At 40.9% G+C, this 18923-nt stretch overlaps 1 protein-coding gene across 3 annotated transcripts in view; it reads left to right on the top strand.

Moving 5' to 3' along the window:
- The window catches only part of ATP2A2 (ATPase sarcoplasmic/endoplasmic reticulum Ca2+ transporting 2), a 46936-nt gene extending 30049 nt beyond the window's left edge, over window positions 1–16887 (top strand). Inside the window, exons 10-21 of one of the 3 annotated variants that reach the window (XR_010307890.1) lie at window positions 2065–2167; window positions 2710–2841; window positions 2939–3061; window positions 3176–3394; window positions 4585–4920; window positions 5883–6103; window positions 7111–7313; window positions 8581–8666; window positions 9019–9152; window positions 10204–10321; window positions 10442–12047; window positions 15741–16887. Coding sequence is in view for 2 of the 3 variants with exons in the window: in XM_064168715.1 (XP_064024785.1) it covers window positions 2065–2167; window positions 2710–2841; window positions 2939–3061; window positions 3176–3394; window positions 4585–4920; window positions 5883–6103; window positions 7111–7313; window positions 8581–8666; window positions 9019–9152; window positions 10204–10321; window positions 10442–10711 (1945 nt within the window). In the remaining variant the exon portion in view is untranslated. Of the gene's footprint in view, window positions 1–2064; window positions 2168–2709; window positions 2842–2938; window positions 3062–3175; window positions 3395–4584; window positions 4921–5882; window positions 6104–7110; window positions 7314–8580; window positions 8667–9018; window positions 9153–10203; window positions 10322–10441; window positions 12145–15740 lie in introns of those variants that run through there. The other 2 variants (XM_064168716.1, XM_064168715.1) reach the window with 2 other exon arrangements.
- Window positions 16888–18923: the final 2036 nt, after the last annotated feature.

Raw genomic sequence — 18923 nt, 5'->3', positions numbered from 1 at the left:
GTTCTCAGCAGCAGGAAATCTTAATTCCCCAATTCTCTCGTTTCAAAGCTAATTGCTGTCAAAAGCTTGTGCTTTGATTTCAGAAGACAGCATTTACTTAGGCAAGGTGTCATTTTAGCTGTTATAAAGCATCCAGCTATTGTGCTTCAGCTGGTCTCACAAGAGCTCTAGATAAACAAAATAATAAAATAGCTGGTGACAGATGTTGAGTATAATAAGACAGTCATCAATGTATGTTAATGCTCCATTTTTACTGGCTGAAATGGGGAAATGTGAACAAGCTTGTTAATCCCACTGTGCTCATGGACATAAGGAATGTCCCGTGAAAGGAAAATTGCCACAGAAAGGCTGAGTTTGGAGCACCAGGAAACAAATACTCAAACCTTTAGGGCTGATGCATTTCTGTGTTTATGGACAGCTTTTTGAAGTCAGTGCCTTTGTAAGAATTTTAACTAAGGTTGACTGACTTCACCTTGAACAGCAAACCATCACTGAAAACAAAGTTTTAGAACCTTAAGACCTGCTCTAGGTACTAACCATTCCCAACAGATGTTTCTTCCTTGTACGTAACTTCAGATACTGACACAGATGTATTATTTCAGATGTGTTACACAACTGTATAGGCAGCTTACTCTATTTCATACCTGTTACATGTTTTTGCAATAAATCAGTATTTTTTCCACTTAAAGTATTTGATACATAACTTACTCCTAAGATGCATTCAGAATATAAAGTTACAAATATTTCTTAGTAAAAAAATAAAACTAGTGACTGATTTTCCTGAGCTTTTAGGAGACAGTCAGACAGTTCTGAGTAGTTTTGTTGAGTCTCTTCAATTTGGTCTCCATCTGCACTTCTCATTCTTCAGAAGTTGGTGATAAAGAACACAGAGGTAAGGGGAAAAAAGCAATCCTGTCATAAAAAGTTATGGATATCCAAATATGCTTATTTTCTTCAAGTTTAGAACAGGTGATACCAGGAAATATGGCTGTGAGACAGATGAGGTGACTAACCAAGATAGGCTACAAAACTTGAAGAGTTCACAGTTTAAAGTCACTCCTTGCAAAATGAAATTTGGACACACTTTTTTCTCTTAGGATACATTTTGTTCACGTGCTGTGTTACACAACACTGGAATTTGTTTGCAGTACTACAAGAGCCTGAACAAAAGATTACATAATTGGCCATGTCATAGGCCATGTTATGAATTCTTATGGACCATTGATCCATGTCTTTTTTTTACTCCATTTCTCCTCTCCTTGAGAGCTTTATTGAAAAACTTTATATGTGAGCAGGGGAGAAAATGGATCGTTGTCTTGGTTCTCTTAAACTTACTCTAGAAGTATGCTAATCCAGAAAATAAATTGCTATCTATTTCAAAATGTGAAAGCAAAGAAGTTGCTTCTTAATTTGTGATGTCCAAATGGTGCTTTAATATTGGAAAATTTACCTTCTCTCTTACCCCTCAGATAGTGATTAAGTACTTGACTGCTAGAAAAGAGCATTTCTTTTCTAGTGGAGTGTGAAATGGCTCTTCCTTGATTTAAGAGGTTCACATGCAGTACAGATTAATTGTAAGAAATTCAGCAGGCAAATCTGCTTTTATGTCTGCCCAGTGCATGCATTTCATGCATGGCAGTAAATCTGCAGAACATGCCGTAAGGCTGAAGAAGCTAAACTTGTAAGGGATCCAACATTATCCCTCTGCTACTTGGAACTCCCCTCCACGTCCTACACAAACACTAATACTGCTTTCTTAGGCCTCTTTACTGAGCTCTTTGCCTCACCTCTGTGGTGCTGTATGACTGCTGCAGGAGGAAATAAGGGTTTGTAATTCAGGTAGTGATGTCAGTGGTAGTAACCTCATTCTGTTTATGGCTCTCTGAACTTCACACCTTTATCAAACCTGCTCTTTCCAACGATTTCTGGTTCTATAGTTCCAAGTCTATAACTAATAAGCATTGTACTAAATGGAAATATATCAAAGCGATGAAGGAAGGGAAAAGGCGAGCTGCTAGTACTAAAGAACTAACTTAAATCTCCCCATTTTCTTCCTTTGGAAAGGCATAAAGATGACAAACTTATTAAATGTAGCCAGTATGATGGCCTGGTGGAACTTGCAACGATCTGTGCACTCTGTAATGATTCCTCTTTGGATTACAATGAAGTAAGTACATATCCTAGAACAGCAGGAGTGTGAGAACAAGGGTAAACGTTTGTTCTCAACTTCTGTGTAATAACTTCCAGTGGTGAATCTCCTAGTCAAGGGGGAAGAGTGTTTAGGTCCTCTTCAGTATTAGTTCTGGGAAAGACTTGTGCATTGAAAACAGAAATTTAAAGCCAGGCAGCAAAGGCAGTCTGAAACTTGGAGATCTGCTGGTGTGTAGAACGGACTGCTGCTCTCTTGCTTTGTCTCACCTTCCTGAGGTTGTTCAATCTCACAATTGCTTAAATCCTCTATGATAAAGTACTGACATCCTTCCATCCTTCTCTGCCATTTTTGAGAGTAAAAGCTTGAGATTTTCTACAAGTCACACTCTTCAAAGCTTCTTCTTTAAAAATAGTTTTGCTTGGTTTATATGCCACAGTAAGTCTTGTTAAGGTGGTTTTTTTTTCCGTTGTGAAACTTGAACTTTTGTCTCTGGTAGGTACCATGTGAGGTTTAAAGTATAAACTCCTGTGTTTTTGTTTGCTTTATGTTAACTAAAGGCTAAGGGAGTCTATGAAAAAGTTGGTGAAGCTACAGAAACGGCACTTACCTGTCTGGTTGAGAAGATGAATGTATTTGACACAGATCTGAAAGGACTTTCTAGAATTGAACGTGCAAATGCTTGCAACTCGGTCAGTACCTCTTTTTCTCTGGAATTCCTTGGGGAGTGAGTTTTGCAGTATGTATTTTGATGCTATTGTGTTTTGGTTTTTATTTTTTTTAAATAAGGTGATAAAACAACTCATGAAGAAAGAATTCACTCTGGAGTTTTCAAGAGACAGAAAGTCTATGTCTGTGTATTGTACGCCGAACAAACCAAGCCGTACGTCCATGAGTAAGATGTTTGTTAAGGTCAGTTCCTCACTTTCTTAAGCTTGAAAATGAAGGAAAGACTTTGTAATTGGATCAAATGAAGCAGCAAAGTAATTATTAAGCTGAATTACACTTTTGGTTTTGCCTCTGCAGGGTGCTCCTGAAGGTGTGATTGACAGATGTACGCATGTCCGTGTTGGAAGTGCTAAAATACCGTTAACGCCGGGAATTAAGCAGAAAATAATGTCTGTCATTAGAGAATGGGGAACTGGCAGAGACACACTGCGTTGCTTGGCTCTGGCAACCCATGACAATCCACCCAGAAAAGAGGAAATGAATCTTGAGGACTCCTCAAATTTCATTAATTATGAGGCAAGTTTAGTAAAATAACCTTTCAACACTTCTCCCCTCTCCCAAATTGAAGAATGAAGATTCCTTATATTCTTGAAGTTTACATCTGAGAATTTTCTCCTTCTAGGTGTTTTTGATGTGATACACAAGAGCTAGGCCACATGTATGAAGGGAATGCTTAGATTAAGGAAAGACTCTGTGTCTTTGAAGAAACTTCCTGATGGCTGTTATACAGGCTGCTCCTTGGCTAAAAGTAGAAAAAATCAGTTACTATCAGCTAGCTGGAGGTTGTACTTTATGTATATACATAACAGGATCATAACACCACAAACTGTTCTTGGAGACTGACTCTGAAAAAGTACTCCAAAAATTGCACTGTGGTTTCAGCTTTAATGGTTTTCAGTTTGACATTGCTCAACTGCAAGACCTCTTTAGGGATTTTGTAATGAAACATAACTGCCACTTTGTGCTCAGAGTCAGGTTTGGTTCTCTGCCTCCATACTGTCAGCTGCTAAAGCTTTGTCCATGATTATCATCTTAGCTGCTCTGTAATTTTCCAATGAAATCTGTATCTGGGAATTTAGGGGGGGTGGGGAATGACAACAGTTGCATGAGAGTTCTTGGCTTGTGCACTGTGCTCCTGGCACTGATTACAAAAAAAGAAAGACTTGACTGCTTGCAGGTTGGATTTGCAGGGCTGACAGAGCACATTGTAACTAATGAAAGGAGTGTGTTTAAACAAAGTACGTTTGGGGTGGTAGGATCCCATTTCCCATATGCTTATCACGTAGATGGTACCATGTAGCATTGTGGTTCCAAAAGCATTACATTTTCACTTAGCTCCTCTTGTAAATGTGTGTGTAGATTTGTGAGGACTTGGTTCTTCTCCAGCTGTCTGAGTTCAGTGTCAGAGCTGAAGTGCTGTGAAGACTTGTGATGGTGAAATGTATAATCCCTCTGAAGTAACCCTTGCAGGAATAAAACCCTGACAAAAGCATGTATATCAGTGATAATACACTGGGTTTGGCCAAATGGCAGGATGACATAGGCCTTTCTGTCTCTGCTGAACCACAGGATATTGTGGACAGGAACAAAATCAAATGTCACCATGCTGAGACATGCTTAGCATGCAAGCAGAAAGATTGCTTTGCTAAGGTCAGATGAGAAGTTCGTGGGAGCTTGCAATAAAACTTGGTGCTGTCTTGTTCCAGACCAACCTGACCTTTGTTGGCTGTGTGGGTATGCTGGATCCCCCGAGAATTGAAGTAGCTTCATCTATAAAGCTGTGCAGACAAGCTGGCATTAGAGTTATTATGATCACTGGTGATAACAAAGGCACAGCAGTAGCTATTTGCCGTCGCATCGGGATCTTTGTAGAAGATGAAGATGTTTCCACGAAAGCCTTTACTGGCCGTGAATTCGATGAACTTTCACTTGCTGCCCAGAGGGATGCTTGCCACCATGCCCGCTGCTTTGCTCGTGTGGAACCTTCCCACAAATCTAAAATTGTTGAGTTTCTTCAGTCTTTTGATGAGATTACAGCTATGGTAAGTCTTTGAATTTACACTTGGTTTCAAAGGCACTCTGTGTTTGAAATCCCAGTTATGCCTTTTCAGATTAACACTGTATTCTGGAAAGTACTTGCTTCCACATTTCCCTAACTCAGAGCTTCACAACAGTTTTGCACTTTAGTGTTTGGGTTTTGTTAGGTTGAAATCATACCCAGGGTAAAACTCTTAGACCCATAGAATTGTTTTGGTTGGAAAGGTTTGAGTGCAACCATGATCTAACCAGACCAAGTCGGGTGCTAAACCATATCCCTCAGCACTACATCTCTGTGCCTTTTGCAACACCTCCAGAGACAGGGATTCAATAACCTCCCTAAAGAAAGATCCTGTTCCAGTGTTGAAGAACCCTTTTAGTGAAGAATTTTCTTCTGATATCCAACCTAAACCTTCACTGGTACACCTTGAGGCTATTTCTTCTTGTCCTGTTACTTGGAAGAAGAGACCAAAATCCACCTCAATACAACCTCCTTTAAGGTAGCTGTAGACTGAGGTTTCCCCCTCAGCCTCTTTTTCTCCAGGCTAAACAATGCCAGTTCTCTCAGCCGCTCCTCATAAGGGTTCTTTGGACCCATCACCAGCTTCACTGCCCTCCTCTGGACATGCTTCAGGACCTAGATGTCTTTTTGTAGTGAGGAGTGCAAAACTGAACCAGATACCCAAGGTGTGTCCTCGCCAGTGAGTACAGGAGAACAATCTCTTCTCTGCTCCTGCTGGTCACGCTATTGCTGATCCAGGCCAGGATGCTGTTGACCTTCTTGGCTGCACAATGGTTCATGTTCAGCTAGCTGTCAATCAACACCCTCAGATCTTTCTCTTCTGGGCAGCTTTCCAGCCACTCTTCCCCCAGCCTGGCGCATTGCATGGAGTTGTGACAAATTATTTTCTGGTCCTATATAAGTGCCCCTTTTATTTATTTTTCCAACTTTAAATTCTTGTTTTAGACTGGTGATGGTGTCAATGATGCTCCTGCATTGAAGAAAGCAGAAATTGGAATTGCTATGGGTTCTGGTACTGCAGTGGCTAAAACTGCTTCTGAAATGGTTTTAGCAGATGACAACTTCTCAACTATTGTAGCTGCTGTGGAAGAAGGACGTGCAATCTATAACAACATGAAACAGTTCATCCGTTACTTGATCTCTTCCAATGTTGGAGAAGTTGTTTGGTAGGTTTAGAAAGTTTTGGTCTTGTTTTTTCGGTTTGGTTTTTTTTTCCCCTTTGAATTAGAGTAGCAATGATGTAATATTTAGTTATTTATTTACTTCCAGCATTTCTCACTAAAACCAGAGCAGCAGGTTCTCCAGGCGATCATTGTGATTGTGTAAAAGTCTGCATACTTCTAGCCTAGTCTTCACTGGAGAATTTCAGCGTATCATGGAAGATGTGCATTGCATATAATATTCCATCTTAGTAGGTGGCTAAATGCTGTACAACTATATCTGTGATTGGAATGATTTTTCTAGAATAGGAAAATAAAATCCTTAAACATTGCAAGATCTGGTGCTTGGGTAACTCAGTCACACATCTAACTTAGGTGTTTGAACCTCAAGTTACAGAGAACGTGTCTTCTGTGCCTTTGGTGACAGAGGATGCATTTCTGGTAACAGAATGTAAATTTTGATCTCCTAACAGTTTCTTGTATCAAAACAGATTTTCTGTGTGGACTATAACACAGCAATTGTCTTGCCTTGTTTCTTGTAAAACTTAAAACCGCCCTTCATATGGCTCTTGCTGCAGCCACTGTTCTATTTATGGCATGGAGCCATGAAATCTACATCCTCATTAAATGCTTGCAGGGCTCGCAGTAATCTAACTAAATGAACCTTAGTCATTAGAGCTGAAAGGCTGTTATGTCTGCTAAAGTTCTAGTCTCTCTTAAACAGTGGCTTGCAAACCTGTATCTACCTTATAGGAACAAGGAGAATGGGCAGAAACTCTTCAATTCCTGAAGTTACCAGAAGATAATGCTTCAAAACTTACATGCCAGTGGTTAGAGTTTGCACTGGGATGTGTTGTTTTGGGGTGGTAAAGACAAAGATTCACCGTGTCATATTAAATGGATGGCTCTCTACAGAGAGAAACAAAAGGATGCTGCAGTTTTGGGCTTGAGTGTAAAAAGGACTTATTTATATGCACAAGAATAAGCTTATAATCAGTGGGTTTTTTCAATAGTATCTTCTTGACTGCTGCCCTGGGTTTCCCTGAAGCTCTAATTCCTGTCCAACTGTTGTGGGTAAACCTTGTGACGGATGGTCTCCCTGCCACTGCTCTGGGCTTCAATCCTCCTGATCTCGATATCATGAACAAGCCACCACGCAACCCTAAAGAGCCACTGATCAGTGGATGGCTCTTCTTCCGTTACCTAGCTATTGGATGTAAGTAGTGAGAGCTTCTTTTGTTTTTGCACTAAACTTAGGTGGGGAAATTTTTGGGACTGAGGCCTATCTACTTGACAGCAAGTTTGTCTGATCTCCTTGTACACTGAAGTCTTGAAAGCCAGCAATAGATGTTCCATGGAAATGGTATTCTTTTAAGACCCACACTTTGTTTTGCATGCTTGCAGATGGTGCCATGAGAGGAACAGCAAAGTCATGATTTTTTAGAAATGACTATTATCTTACTAATTTATTACTATTGTTATGATAGCTATCAAGACACCAAAAGCCCCAGTTGCATCAGATTGGTATGACATTTACTACTTTGTCAGAATCTTGGTTTTGACAACCAACAAACCATTTGAATTTTTTTAACTGCTGTACTGGATTAGACCTTCACAATTGTCTGACAGTGCCTTGTGTTACAGCCCTCAGAGGGAGCCCTTCAGGTACATATGAACTTAGGCCTGAGCCTGACCTCTGCTCTCAAGAAGCCACCTAACTCCCTTTTCCCATTTGATTCATTCCATACTGAAGTAGTTTTAGCTCAAAGCACCAAGACAACAGATTTTAGCTTGTCTGTGCAGTAACTGTCAATGTTAGGAAGATGAGCACGTTGTGGGGTTGGGAGTGAAGAACCAAGGCACACACTTCATTAGCTGTTTGTACCTAGAACTACTTCTACATCTGGACATGACTGACTCACCTCATGTATCTGACTTACCCTTTTTCCCCTTAAGTAGAACACAACAGTTTTGCTGGGCTGCCTGTAACTGGGGAGAATGATGACATATCAACTTGTGAAATGAGTGGATGTAGATTAGAACCTTAAATATATCTATAGCACTAGCTAGAATAAGTATCTGGGTGGATACTTAATGTGTGTTAGCCTTCTGCCTTAATTTCCCTAACTTCATAGATCTTGCATTAACTAGTACTGAGCTTTAAGCAGAGGCACAGAGGGTTCTGGGAGGAAAATAACAATTGCAGGGTGGTTGTGCTAACTTAAATAAGCATTAAATACTGTGCTGTTAAATAAGGTTCTAATAATGCCTGCTTACTGAAGCTGACAGCTAGAACTTCAGGCAAACAAGGATTTCACTTGGAGCAAACAGATGGAGCAGATTTCTTGTCTAAGGAGACAGGAATTACAATCTATTATTTTACAGTACTAGAAATCTTGAGGTAGAAATTCAAATGTGGCAAGTGAGATCTTCCCTTGCATACAGTTCACAACACTGAAAAAGGCACTTTTGTTTTCCTTAAGGTTATGTCGGTGCTGCCACAGTGGGTGCTGCTGCTTGGTGGTTTATTGCTGCTGATGGTGGTCCAAGAGTTTCCTTCTATCAGCTGGTATTTGTTCAGTTTGATATCTCTCGGGGTGGGGGTGATGCTTGCTCCTTCCACATTGTTACTGTAGAAAAATGGCGGGTGACAAATTTTAGGAGATGGTTCCAGAGTTGTTGAAGGTAATTAATCTCAATAGTAAAGCTCAAAGGTGGGATACCTGAGCTTCTAAGCAACTTGAAGGACTGACTGTTGTCTTGTCAAGTAAAAGACTAATGAAGATTCCTTCAAAGCTGGTGCTTGAAGGAGTCATATTAGAAAGCTGTTTTCATATACTCCCTGCTTAGTTCAGAATTGTCTGTTGCACCTAACAAAAGTTAACAAGCTGTGGAAGTGAGTTCACGTTGTTCTGTTCTAGAGCCATTTCCTGCAGTGCAAAGAGGACAATCCAGACTTTGCTGGTATTGACTGTGTGGTTTTTGAGTCTCCATATCCAATGACAATGGCTCTTTCTGTACTGGTCACCATAGAGATGTGCAACGCTCTCAACAGGTTCGTATGTCCAAAGAGGAAAGTGAAGCTTCTACACAGCTTATTCCAAATCCTTCTCTGTGTTCTGTTTGATTCTTAATGTCTGTGGCTCAGCTTATGAAGAATGAGTCACATTTCCCTTTCGAGTCCTGGTTGTGCAAACAAAATGACTATCCTAGATAACATGTGAGGCTTCTTAGCATAAGGTATATTTTTAAGTCTGCCAATTCACTTTGGTATGGGACTGAGCATGAACAACTGAAATACTTTCCATTATTTCTAATCTAAGCTTAATCAATCAGATTGTACCAACACAGGAGGGATAAAGTGATATCAAGGGGAACTAAAATAAGAATGCTGAAGATATGGAAAATAGATCTTTTTTTCTTGCCCTAAGGGAATATGGGGTTAGCCAATTATTATTAGATTATAAATGGAAACCACTAAATAGCACATTGTCAAGGGTATTTTTCTTCAAATAGCTTAGAGGTCAGTTAATTTGAAAACAAATAAACCTTAAATACAGGTGTCCTGTGGTAGCCCTACATAGTAGGATGTTGCTCTACATCTGATGTTCTGGATCTTGGCCCCTTCTACAGCACAGCCTAAATGAAGATCACATCTGAAGAGGAGAATTTAAAGCACAAGCACTAAAAAGGTGCAAGTCCTTGACCCCTGATAGCCAGTCTTTAAGTGAACTTAAGAAGGAGGGGAGTGCACTAGGTCCCCAGGTGTACAACAGACTGGGGAGGGTCCTGTCTTGTGTTAACATTCCCATCTTTTCCTCACCCCTCCCATGGAGGGAGAGGACATCAGGGTCTTAGTAAAAAGGGTGAAATAGATCAGGAAAGAGCTTTCACAAAGAAATGCAAGGCTGAATTGCAACCATTTTAATAAGCAGACTTCCAAGGTTGAAGTTACAGCCTACATGTGAACCATATCTTGGTGCCTTTCTTTCCTTCACAAGTGGGGTAATTGTGCCATGCTGCTTTCCTTTCCAGCTAGTTTTCTGATCTACTGAATTTCCTGTTGAGTGTTTAATGTACACCTCTGTACTGTGCTTTTGTGGCAGTCTATCAGAAAACCAGTCCTTGATGAGGATGCCCCCATGGGAGAACATCTGGCTGGTGGGAGCCATCTGCTTGTCCATGTCACTCCACTTCCTTATCCTTTATGTGGAACCACTGCCAGTAAGTGCACACTTAATCTTGCTTCCATCCCTGAGCTTGGAGATAGAGCAGAAACTTGTCTGGAGCTTAAGGCAAGGGATGGAGGGGGAGAGGAGATATAATGCTTGGCTTTTCTTTCAGATTATCTTCCAGATCACACCTTTGAACGTGACGCAATGGCTGATGGTATTGAAAATCTCACTACCTGTCATTCTGCTGGATGAAACACTTAAATATGTGGCCCGTAACTACCTGGAACCTGGTAAAGATAGTGTGCGGCCTGCCACCAAACCCTGTTCTTTGTCAGCATGCACCGAAGGAGTTTCCTGGCCATTTGTGTTCATTACTATGCCCTTGGTTATCTGGCTTTACAGCACAGACACTAACTTTAGTGATATGTTCTGGTCTTGACTGACATGGTGACGAGTTTTACATTCAAAGAAAAAGTTTAACTTAATTTTTTTTTTTTTATTGTTTAGAGCAACTGTCTATTTCTGCTGAATTTTCACATGAACATATTTGCCGGTGATGGAGGTTTCAAAATCTAGATTTTGGTTGTTTGGTTTTTCTTTTTTTGCTTTTTCTGACTTCAGTGGGGGCAATATATTCCTCTTTTATACACAGTTAAAGTGTCCATTGACATGTACAGAGAACTAACACTATTTTATGCAAATATTTTTTTGTAGATGAAAAGCATGTACAGTGTTCTGTTCAATAGTCTATTCATTATGTAAAGACAAAAAAAAAGGAAGTAAAATCTCTTTTCTTTTCGAGCCAGCGGACACTATCAAACTAAATTGGCAGCAGATTTTAGGGAATGACTGTGTGTCGTCTAAAACTAAAAAAGCATGTAACTGTTTGTCTTCTGCATGATCATCCAAACTTAAGTTGTTACAAAGTCAGGTTTTTTCAGTCATAAGCAGAACTTTCTGCACTGGGTAGAGAGTCCTGCTACTTCAGTGAGGATTTCTTCTCCCTTTCCCCTCTTCCTGCTCCTTCACTCTTTTTTTCTTGACTGTCCTTGTTTACACCAGTTTCTGTATGAGGTAAGCCTAATCTTGCTCGTGCAGAAAATACCATTACAGGTGCAGCCTGCTGGGGTTCTTCCATACTCTCAACACACTTAGGGTTGTTTTTTAAGATTATTTATTTAAGTGTCTATTGTATTTTATTTTGTAACAGACCTTATTTTGCCAGTGTTGCCCAGTATATGCAGGGATAGGGAGGGCTACTTCTATCTACTTAAATCTAAGCAAAGCCTTTTTAACAAACACGATCTGTTTTAACTCCAGCGAGTGGAAGTTGGGTTTTAACACCTTATTTACATCTGTCAGATCCTTTCTTTTTTTGTTTTTGGTTGTGTTTTTTCCCCCCCCCCCTTTTAAGATCAAAACTTGTAATGAGACCTGGAAAATAACTTGCACTGCATAGCTAGAAATTGGAATTCCTACACTTAGGGCACTAATGATCAGCTGTATACATGGAGTTACTCTGCTGGCCTGTTGTTAGCCTGACTTGAAGTAACAAGCTCGTGTGTGTTTTTTGTAAAATCTGTAAATAGCACATGACCAAATTGAACATATTGTATAGAACTATTTTTATTTTAATGTGGCACTAACCACCTTCATTATTACGGTAAATGTTAAAGCATGTTTTCAAATTCAGTCCTGTATCAACAACGTGTAAGTCATTAACAGTCCTAACTGTGGTGTTTTTCTCCAATGCCTTCCAACTTTCATCGACTAAAGTGAGTATTTCTCTTCCATTTCACCATGCCAGTGGTGACTTGCTGTAAAATAGCATATGCTGTATACGTGTTGAAGAATAAATAGTAATTTCCTTCATTCCCATGCTGTGTTTTGTCAAATTCTGCTGTGCTACATTATTATCACCACTTTAGGCTCTTTGTTTTGTGGTCTGAAGCTCAAATTGCTGAGTCCAAAAGCAAAGCCATTTGCTTTTGGTTTAGGGTATTTTAGGTCTTGTTTTATAGCACCCAGGAGCCTTAGCGGCCCGAGATCTTGCAGCTTTTGGTCTTAAGTTTGAGATAAAATTAGACAAATCTGTAACTTAAGACAGTGACAGCTGTTCACATGAATGTTTAGTGTCCAGAACACTCTGGTATTTGTAGTCAGGTGCTGGTTTGCTCCAAAGCTTTTTTTTTCCCTGCTCTGAAACAGGGGTTGTTCCTCTGAGCTGAGCACCCTTCTCTAGTCTTTGATAGCTGCAGTGCTCAAAGTGTAGACAGTCTCTTTGCAAAACCAGCTTGTTTCCAGTGAGTGGAAACTCTTTGTACAGTGGTCATATGAAAGGACAAAACAAGAGCCTCAGCTTAACAGGTTAGTCTTTGAAAATTGTACTGGGGTCACCATGTCTTTGTAGAGTAGCAGGTGCTGTGTTATCTTCTGCTGTTACTCTGTCTGCTTTAGTAACCAAATTCAAACAGCTTTCTTATTCCTCACAGAGGAAAAACTATTATTAAAAGCTATATTCTGTTGGTGCCAGCTGGAATCCAGTGAGCACAGATAATTCTCCAGGTTTTAAGCTTTCAAATACAGCTCCTATCCTCAAAATACAGACCCCATCTGAAATCCCACTGTGTTGTGAATAGTCACTGTTTATGTACACTTGGACTTGAAGTTGATGCTGAAGTGACTCTGGTAGGGGAGTTGGACCTGATGAGGTTGTAGGTGTGTGCCAAGCTTAAGCATTTAAATCCTACTGAATGCCCTCTTTAGTGTGGGGAAACTTGTCTTTGCTAAACTAAGGGTTTGTGTACCAGAAAACCAATGGCCAGCACCAGCCATTTGCTCTTTCAATAACAAGTAAGCAGTAGAAGACTTGTCCCTGTTTCTTGATCATCTGATTTGGGATTCCTTGAGATGAAAATATGTTTGAGCATGTCGCTTGTTTGGAAAAAAAAAAGTAGCAAGCTAGTTCTGTGTGAACTTCCAGATCACCATGTTGGTGGACTTTAGAAAGCCACGTATCTGACTGTCACTGTGAAGGACTCTGCTTCTGGTACAGTCTCATTCCTGTCTATTACACCAAACAATCTTGCTTTTCCCCATCTCTAAGAAGCCTAAGGGGAAAATGACTGTTGATAAGCAGAATTCAGTCTTCAACACTTTCTTTGTTGGCTCTCTGTCTGTGTTGAAGACAAATTTCACTGCTTGTGTCATGGATTTCCACACTGACATCTGAGAGCTCATTCATCAGATGTCTCCAGGCATCTGCATTAAGGGCTTTGTGTTCCTTGGAGTTTGCCTTTGAAAGCTGGATGCCTGATGGGTAGTAGATGGAGAGGAATTCATCCCTTCAGGCTCCTGAGGGTTCCCTAAGATTAGCATTTGCCTCTCTTGGGCTCAATGACAGCTATTGCTCTGCTTCCAGTATTTCTGTTTTCCAAGTACTGGCACTACATGGTGAATGTCAACCTTGTGGGGCCTGCCCTGGCCAAATGTTAAAACCTCCCCACCCTTGGAGCTCCAGTACTGTAGATCTGGTCTTAACCTTGTTATAGTAGAGTATGCTGTCAGAGGTTGCTTGAATGTGCTTGTGGCTTTAGAACAGCATAGTGCAGCTGATGGCTTTTGAATTGCAGAACTCAAGAAATTCAGTGCCAGGTTAGTAATGCACTGCAGGAAGAGGTGTTGGCTGACATTACCATCCTTAACTGTAGACCTTGTCGTTCTGCAGCTATCAGACCTTCCACCTAGGGAGGCCAAGGGGAGAGGACTTACCAAAGTTGAAACTTTCTTCATTTCCTACGTATTTCCCTTGCATCCTTCTCCCTTTGTGAGGGTCATCTAGAGATAGACAACTCCTATTTACAGGGCTAAAATATTAAAATAGAAAATCAGAAGCACACACTTAAGCAGAAATAAAGCTTGAGCAACTCAGAATTTATCTTCCACCCCATTTTCAGATAACAACTTCATACTTTGTTTCACTTTGCTCTTCTCTTACTGAGCTTTTTCATCTCCACTGTCTTCTGAATTTTTCAGTGTCCTCACCTATCACTACTTATTTTCTACTATTAGAGAGGTTTACAAGACTGGTATCAATCATATGATAGCCAGGAAAGAGACAAGCTTATCCTGGGAAGACACTTACATTTGTTATGGAAGAAGATCTTCCTGAACTCGGGGTTCTGTAGCCTAGTCCAAATGAGAGCAAAGTGGTCAGGCAGCTGCAGTCATACATCAAATACTGCAACAGGGGCTTTTATCTTTGTAGTGCCTCAGGCCCATTCTGCTTTCAAATGTGCTATCTCAAGTATTGTTTGTGAGCTACAAAATGAGATTTTTTGCTGGCATCCAAGCAATAAAAATAGTTCATACTTGGTTTCCCAAAGTATTACTGCAAACAAATAAACAAGAGAGGCTGCAGAAAAATACCAGTCTTTCAAAATGCTATGAGGCTTATGTTTGTAAGGGGGCCGTTTTGGAGAAGGCTAATGGTAAGAAAATGAGTTTTTAATCTGATGATAAAATGCAGTACAGCAGTCCTCTGTCACTGTGCCAAGAACACAGCTAGGGTGCAAAATGTACATGGTAAACAGCTTAAAGGTGGTCGAATTTGCTGAGATGAAGGGAGGTAAAACTGATACCAAGTTGTCTGTCTCTTGCACCTGTCTTGTTTTACTTTTTTGCACTTCTAACCATTAACTGTTTCCCTAATCTCTGCTAATTACATCCTTAATTACAGTAATATGCATTTTCAAATCTTAGCAGGGGAGCCTAAATTTCAGTGTTGAAGCACTGTTTTTGGAGAGCCACCATTGAGTGCCAGGGACTCCGAGTACCCAGGTCTCTCTCAGACACAAGGCTAACCTTAAGCTGTGGTTTAGGGGTAAAGTACAGTGGTATCTTTATTACCTTGTACTCTACCCTTTGCCTACACATTAATCTGTGTAGTTTAATGACTTCATCAAAGCTTTCCTACTGCTTCCCAGAACGAGCTGCATAACTTGGAAAAGGGACATTGTTAGGTCACTTTGGAGCCAAAGTTGCAATGTAATGCTGTAGAAAAACATCCTTTAAGTTCTTAAAAACAAGCTCAAACTGTGTAGTGTGGAACTTGGAAGGAAAAATTACAAACGAGTGAGATTTGACTATTGCCACTAGTCAGGCAAAGACGAAAGCTGTCCAAAAAAATCTGCATTCCTTTTCACTGCAGTCTTCTCTAGCAAGTGCTGGCTTTGCTGAGGGTGAGGGTAAAGGCAGCTTGCTGCCTTCCAAAGTGCTGAGCCATGATCCAGAGGGCTCTGTCCCTTAAGAACAAAGTCACCTGAGAGTGTCCCTTCAATGACAGAGCAGGCAGGTGTCAAACTTAACATTCTTTTCTTCTGTCACTGTTGATCTTAGTCTTGCTTGTATAATGGTACTTAGCATTCATCCTTTCATTAACTGATGCCTTTTCTTTCTTTCCTTTTCAGCAATACTGGAGTAATCGCTTCCTAAACAATTTTGCAGCAATGTAAGGTTGTTTTGTTGCGTGCATGTGTTTCTAGCAACACATCTACCAAAACTTCTGCATGTATCATGTGTAAAGATTCTTTGCTTTCCCTAAAAACAAAACAAACAAACAAAAAAAACCCCACCCCTCATTGTGTTCTCTGTGGAAGAAATGTGTGGTACCATTAGGACTTCATTATACAGATGTACAAAGGTGCAATATAGCTTACTGAATTGGAAACTCTCTCCAGAGAAGTTTGGGTTCTGTACTGCGCGGAGAAGAGTTTGTTTATCCTTGAACCAGAATGGTGGAGCTGTCAGCCAATTTTCCATCTTTCTGTATGTAAAACGTCAGTTTATACAATGTACAATATCAAAGCAATGCATGCCTTGGGTTGTAGACTAATCTCTCTGTATTGTATCATCCAAACATCCTATTCTCTAACAGCTTATGTACAATGCTCTCCTATTTATAAAATCCATGGACAAGATTAACGATGAATGTTAAACCGTAAGCCTCCACTTCATACCTTTTGGGGTTGGGTTGTTTTGGGTTTTTCTAATCATTTGTGCAAATTGACCTCTTTTGCACTGTAATGTAACTTTATTTAAATCTAAGGCAGTAAGACAGATGTTGGTGCAATACAAAAAAATATTGTGATATCTTAAAGACAACAACTGACCTAACCAGACCCCACACAACTGCATGTACGACCTTTAGAAGCTGTAAATAAGATGAGTTGTCTCTTTACATGCTGACAGTACGAAGCATCACAGCTAGTTCCATTTGTATCAGGTAAATAAATCTATTCTCCAATACCTACTTGGCGTGTTATTTTATGCACTTTGTTTTCTGCAGGTATATGCGTGCGTAATTCTTATGTTAATGCCAGGATGCCACTTTCTAGCACCAACACCACTGCAGTCTTTCCTCCTAGAACTATGCAGATGCCAGCTGCTCTTCCGGCAGTATTGACCTCCTCACTGGTGTGATTTCCTCTGTCCGGGGGCTTGTGTGTGTGTTTAAGGGACACTGTCAAGTACTTTGATCACTCAGTTTTTTTAAAATGCTCCATTGTTTGTAAAATCCCTCTGAGAAACTTAAAATAAACATTTCTTTCCCAACTACATGTTTCTTTTCCATGTCCTTTTCTGTTTTCTAGATTGCCCCAACCTCAGGCAGCTGCTAGGCCTTTCCCCCTTCACTAGGCAGAGGGAAGACAGACCAGGCCTGTTTGGCAGAAAACACATGCCAGGAGTACTGCTTCTGTCAGTTATGGCTTACTCCATTCCTCAGAGCATGGATTCTGTCATGATCTTGGAGGGCAGGTGTTTGTCTTGAGCATTAAGCAAGGGTGAAGCAATCTAAGGGCAAAAGCAGCATTTTCCAAATGTCCTGTAATGCTGTGCTTCAAAGCCTATAACTGAGTTTTGTTTGGAGTAACAGAAGGAGCCTCTCAATACACAAAACTTCAGCAAGCTTCAGTAATGTGTTTAAAATTAAGTGTGCTGCCTCTTGCCCTCCAGCCTGATACCAGCACACTGCTAACAAACAGTGTTATCCAGAGGAGATGAGATGTCTACGACCTTTCAACCACAGCCTAAGGTTTAAGAATAGGAGGGTTGAATTCTGTTGTTAGCTGAGCACTAAGATGGTGGAGGATGCACTAATACATGGGGCTGAACTGCTTGTGACTGCTTCCTACTATGGTAGTGTTGTGCTAAGCAAGCTGAGCTCTGCTTCTAACCTCTGGGCTGAGGTTGTCAGAACTCAGCTCAGCACTCAGCTGTTATCTCCAACTGCAGCTCTTCCCAGCAGCTTATTTATAGCCTCTCCTGTACAGGCCAGCTGCGCTGTCACCAGCAGCCCTTCAAGCTGGGCCACTGTGGGCATTACACTCAAGGCTTTACACAGACACCTGGGCTGCATGATGAAAGTCACTTGTTCAGAGCATAGTGGAAGAACCTACCCTATTAGCACCTCTTCCCTTGTCATAACTTCTAGCCTTGCTTTAATTAGGAAGCAGCAAGAGGAACAATGACACATCTCTCTCAGCAGAAGGTGGCTCAAGTCCAGTTTCTTACCCTTGTGTGTTGTACCAGCACATCCTTGTGGAAGTTCTTCCTGGTTAGTCCTGGTGCCCAGCTCATCTGCTGCCCATTTTCCAACTTGCAGAACTTCTTAGTACCAAATGTGAGAATTAGTGATGATGTGAAGTCATTATTCAGCTCTCACTCCCAGTCGCTGCTGCTGTCACATTCCAGGGATGGTTTTGGCATCTCTGCCTTGACACAGTGCCTCACTGGTAAGCAAACAGATCAAACTCTGAACTTATTTTTAAACATTTCTCTTAAATTATGATCTGCAAACTTAACTCTGAGTTGGTCACTCAAGCAAACTGCAAGCAGTTCTTTAGAGTACAGCCATGTGAAGCAAACATCATACTCAGTAGGTTGATGGGTATTCGAGTCTAGAAATGGTAAAAGATGCTGAGGTAAGCAGCTTCACCTTCACCCTCCTCTCATGGCAAATCCCTGGCTCTAAAGCATCACAGAGATGCTCACTGACAGCCACAGAGCAAGGAACAGCTCCCCACAGCTCAGGTTTTGGGGCACTATAGACAAATTACTTCAAGCTCTAAATACAGAGGCCAGAAAACAGCTCTATTTGTACCTTGAAGTGAATCTTTCTGAGTAGAACTCATCCACCCCGAGGCGGGTGGGTGAGAAATAAGCCTCTAAGGGAGGAGAAGGCAAATTTTCTTCTAACTTAAGCTAAGACAAAGACACAGGAGAAAGGTGCCAAGACTGCAGAAGAGCAGTGGTCAATCCCCTTGCAGCCTGCAGAGCTCTGAGCACCTGAACAGGGCTTCTGAAATATTTCACCCCAACAGTTCAACCACGTGGAAGTGCAGGGAAGCCTTTGGACGTTGCCTCATCAGCTTACTTGAACTGGTACTTTTGGTGCAACCTGCACATAAGCCAAACACAAGATTTTGGTGACATCACCATTAGGAGGTAACATGTATCTATCTGGCTCTTCAGACATAAAGGACTTCTAGGTGAATTTTACACATGCAAGTACAGAAGCCTAAGGAAAGCAATTGAAAGGCAGGAGCTTTCAGCATGTGAGGTGTGAGCTGCCCTCCACACATGGGTCTGAA

This window comes from Pogoniulus pusillus, chromosome 30, assembly GCF_015220805.1.
Source record: "Pogoniulus pusillus isolate bPogPus1 chromosome 30, bPogPus1.pri, whole genome shotgun sequence".
In the NCBI taxonomy this organism is placed as follows: Eukaryota; Metazoa; Chordata; class Aves; order Piciformes; family Lybiidae; genus Pogoniulus; species Pogoniulus pusillus.
Note: the sequence above shows the minus strand (reverse complement) of the source record. Positions and strands in the feature narration are given on the sequence as shown.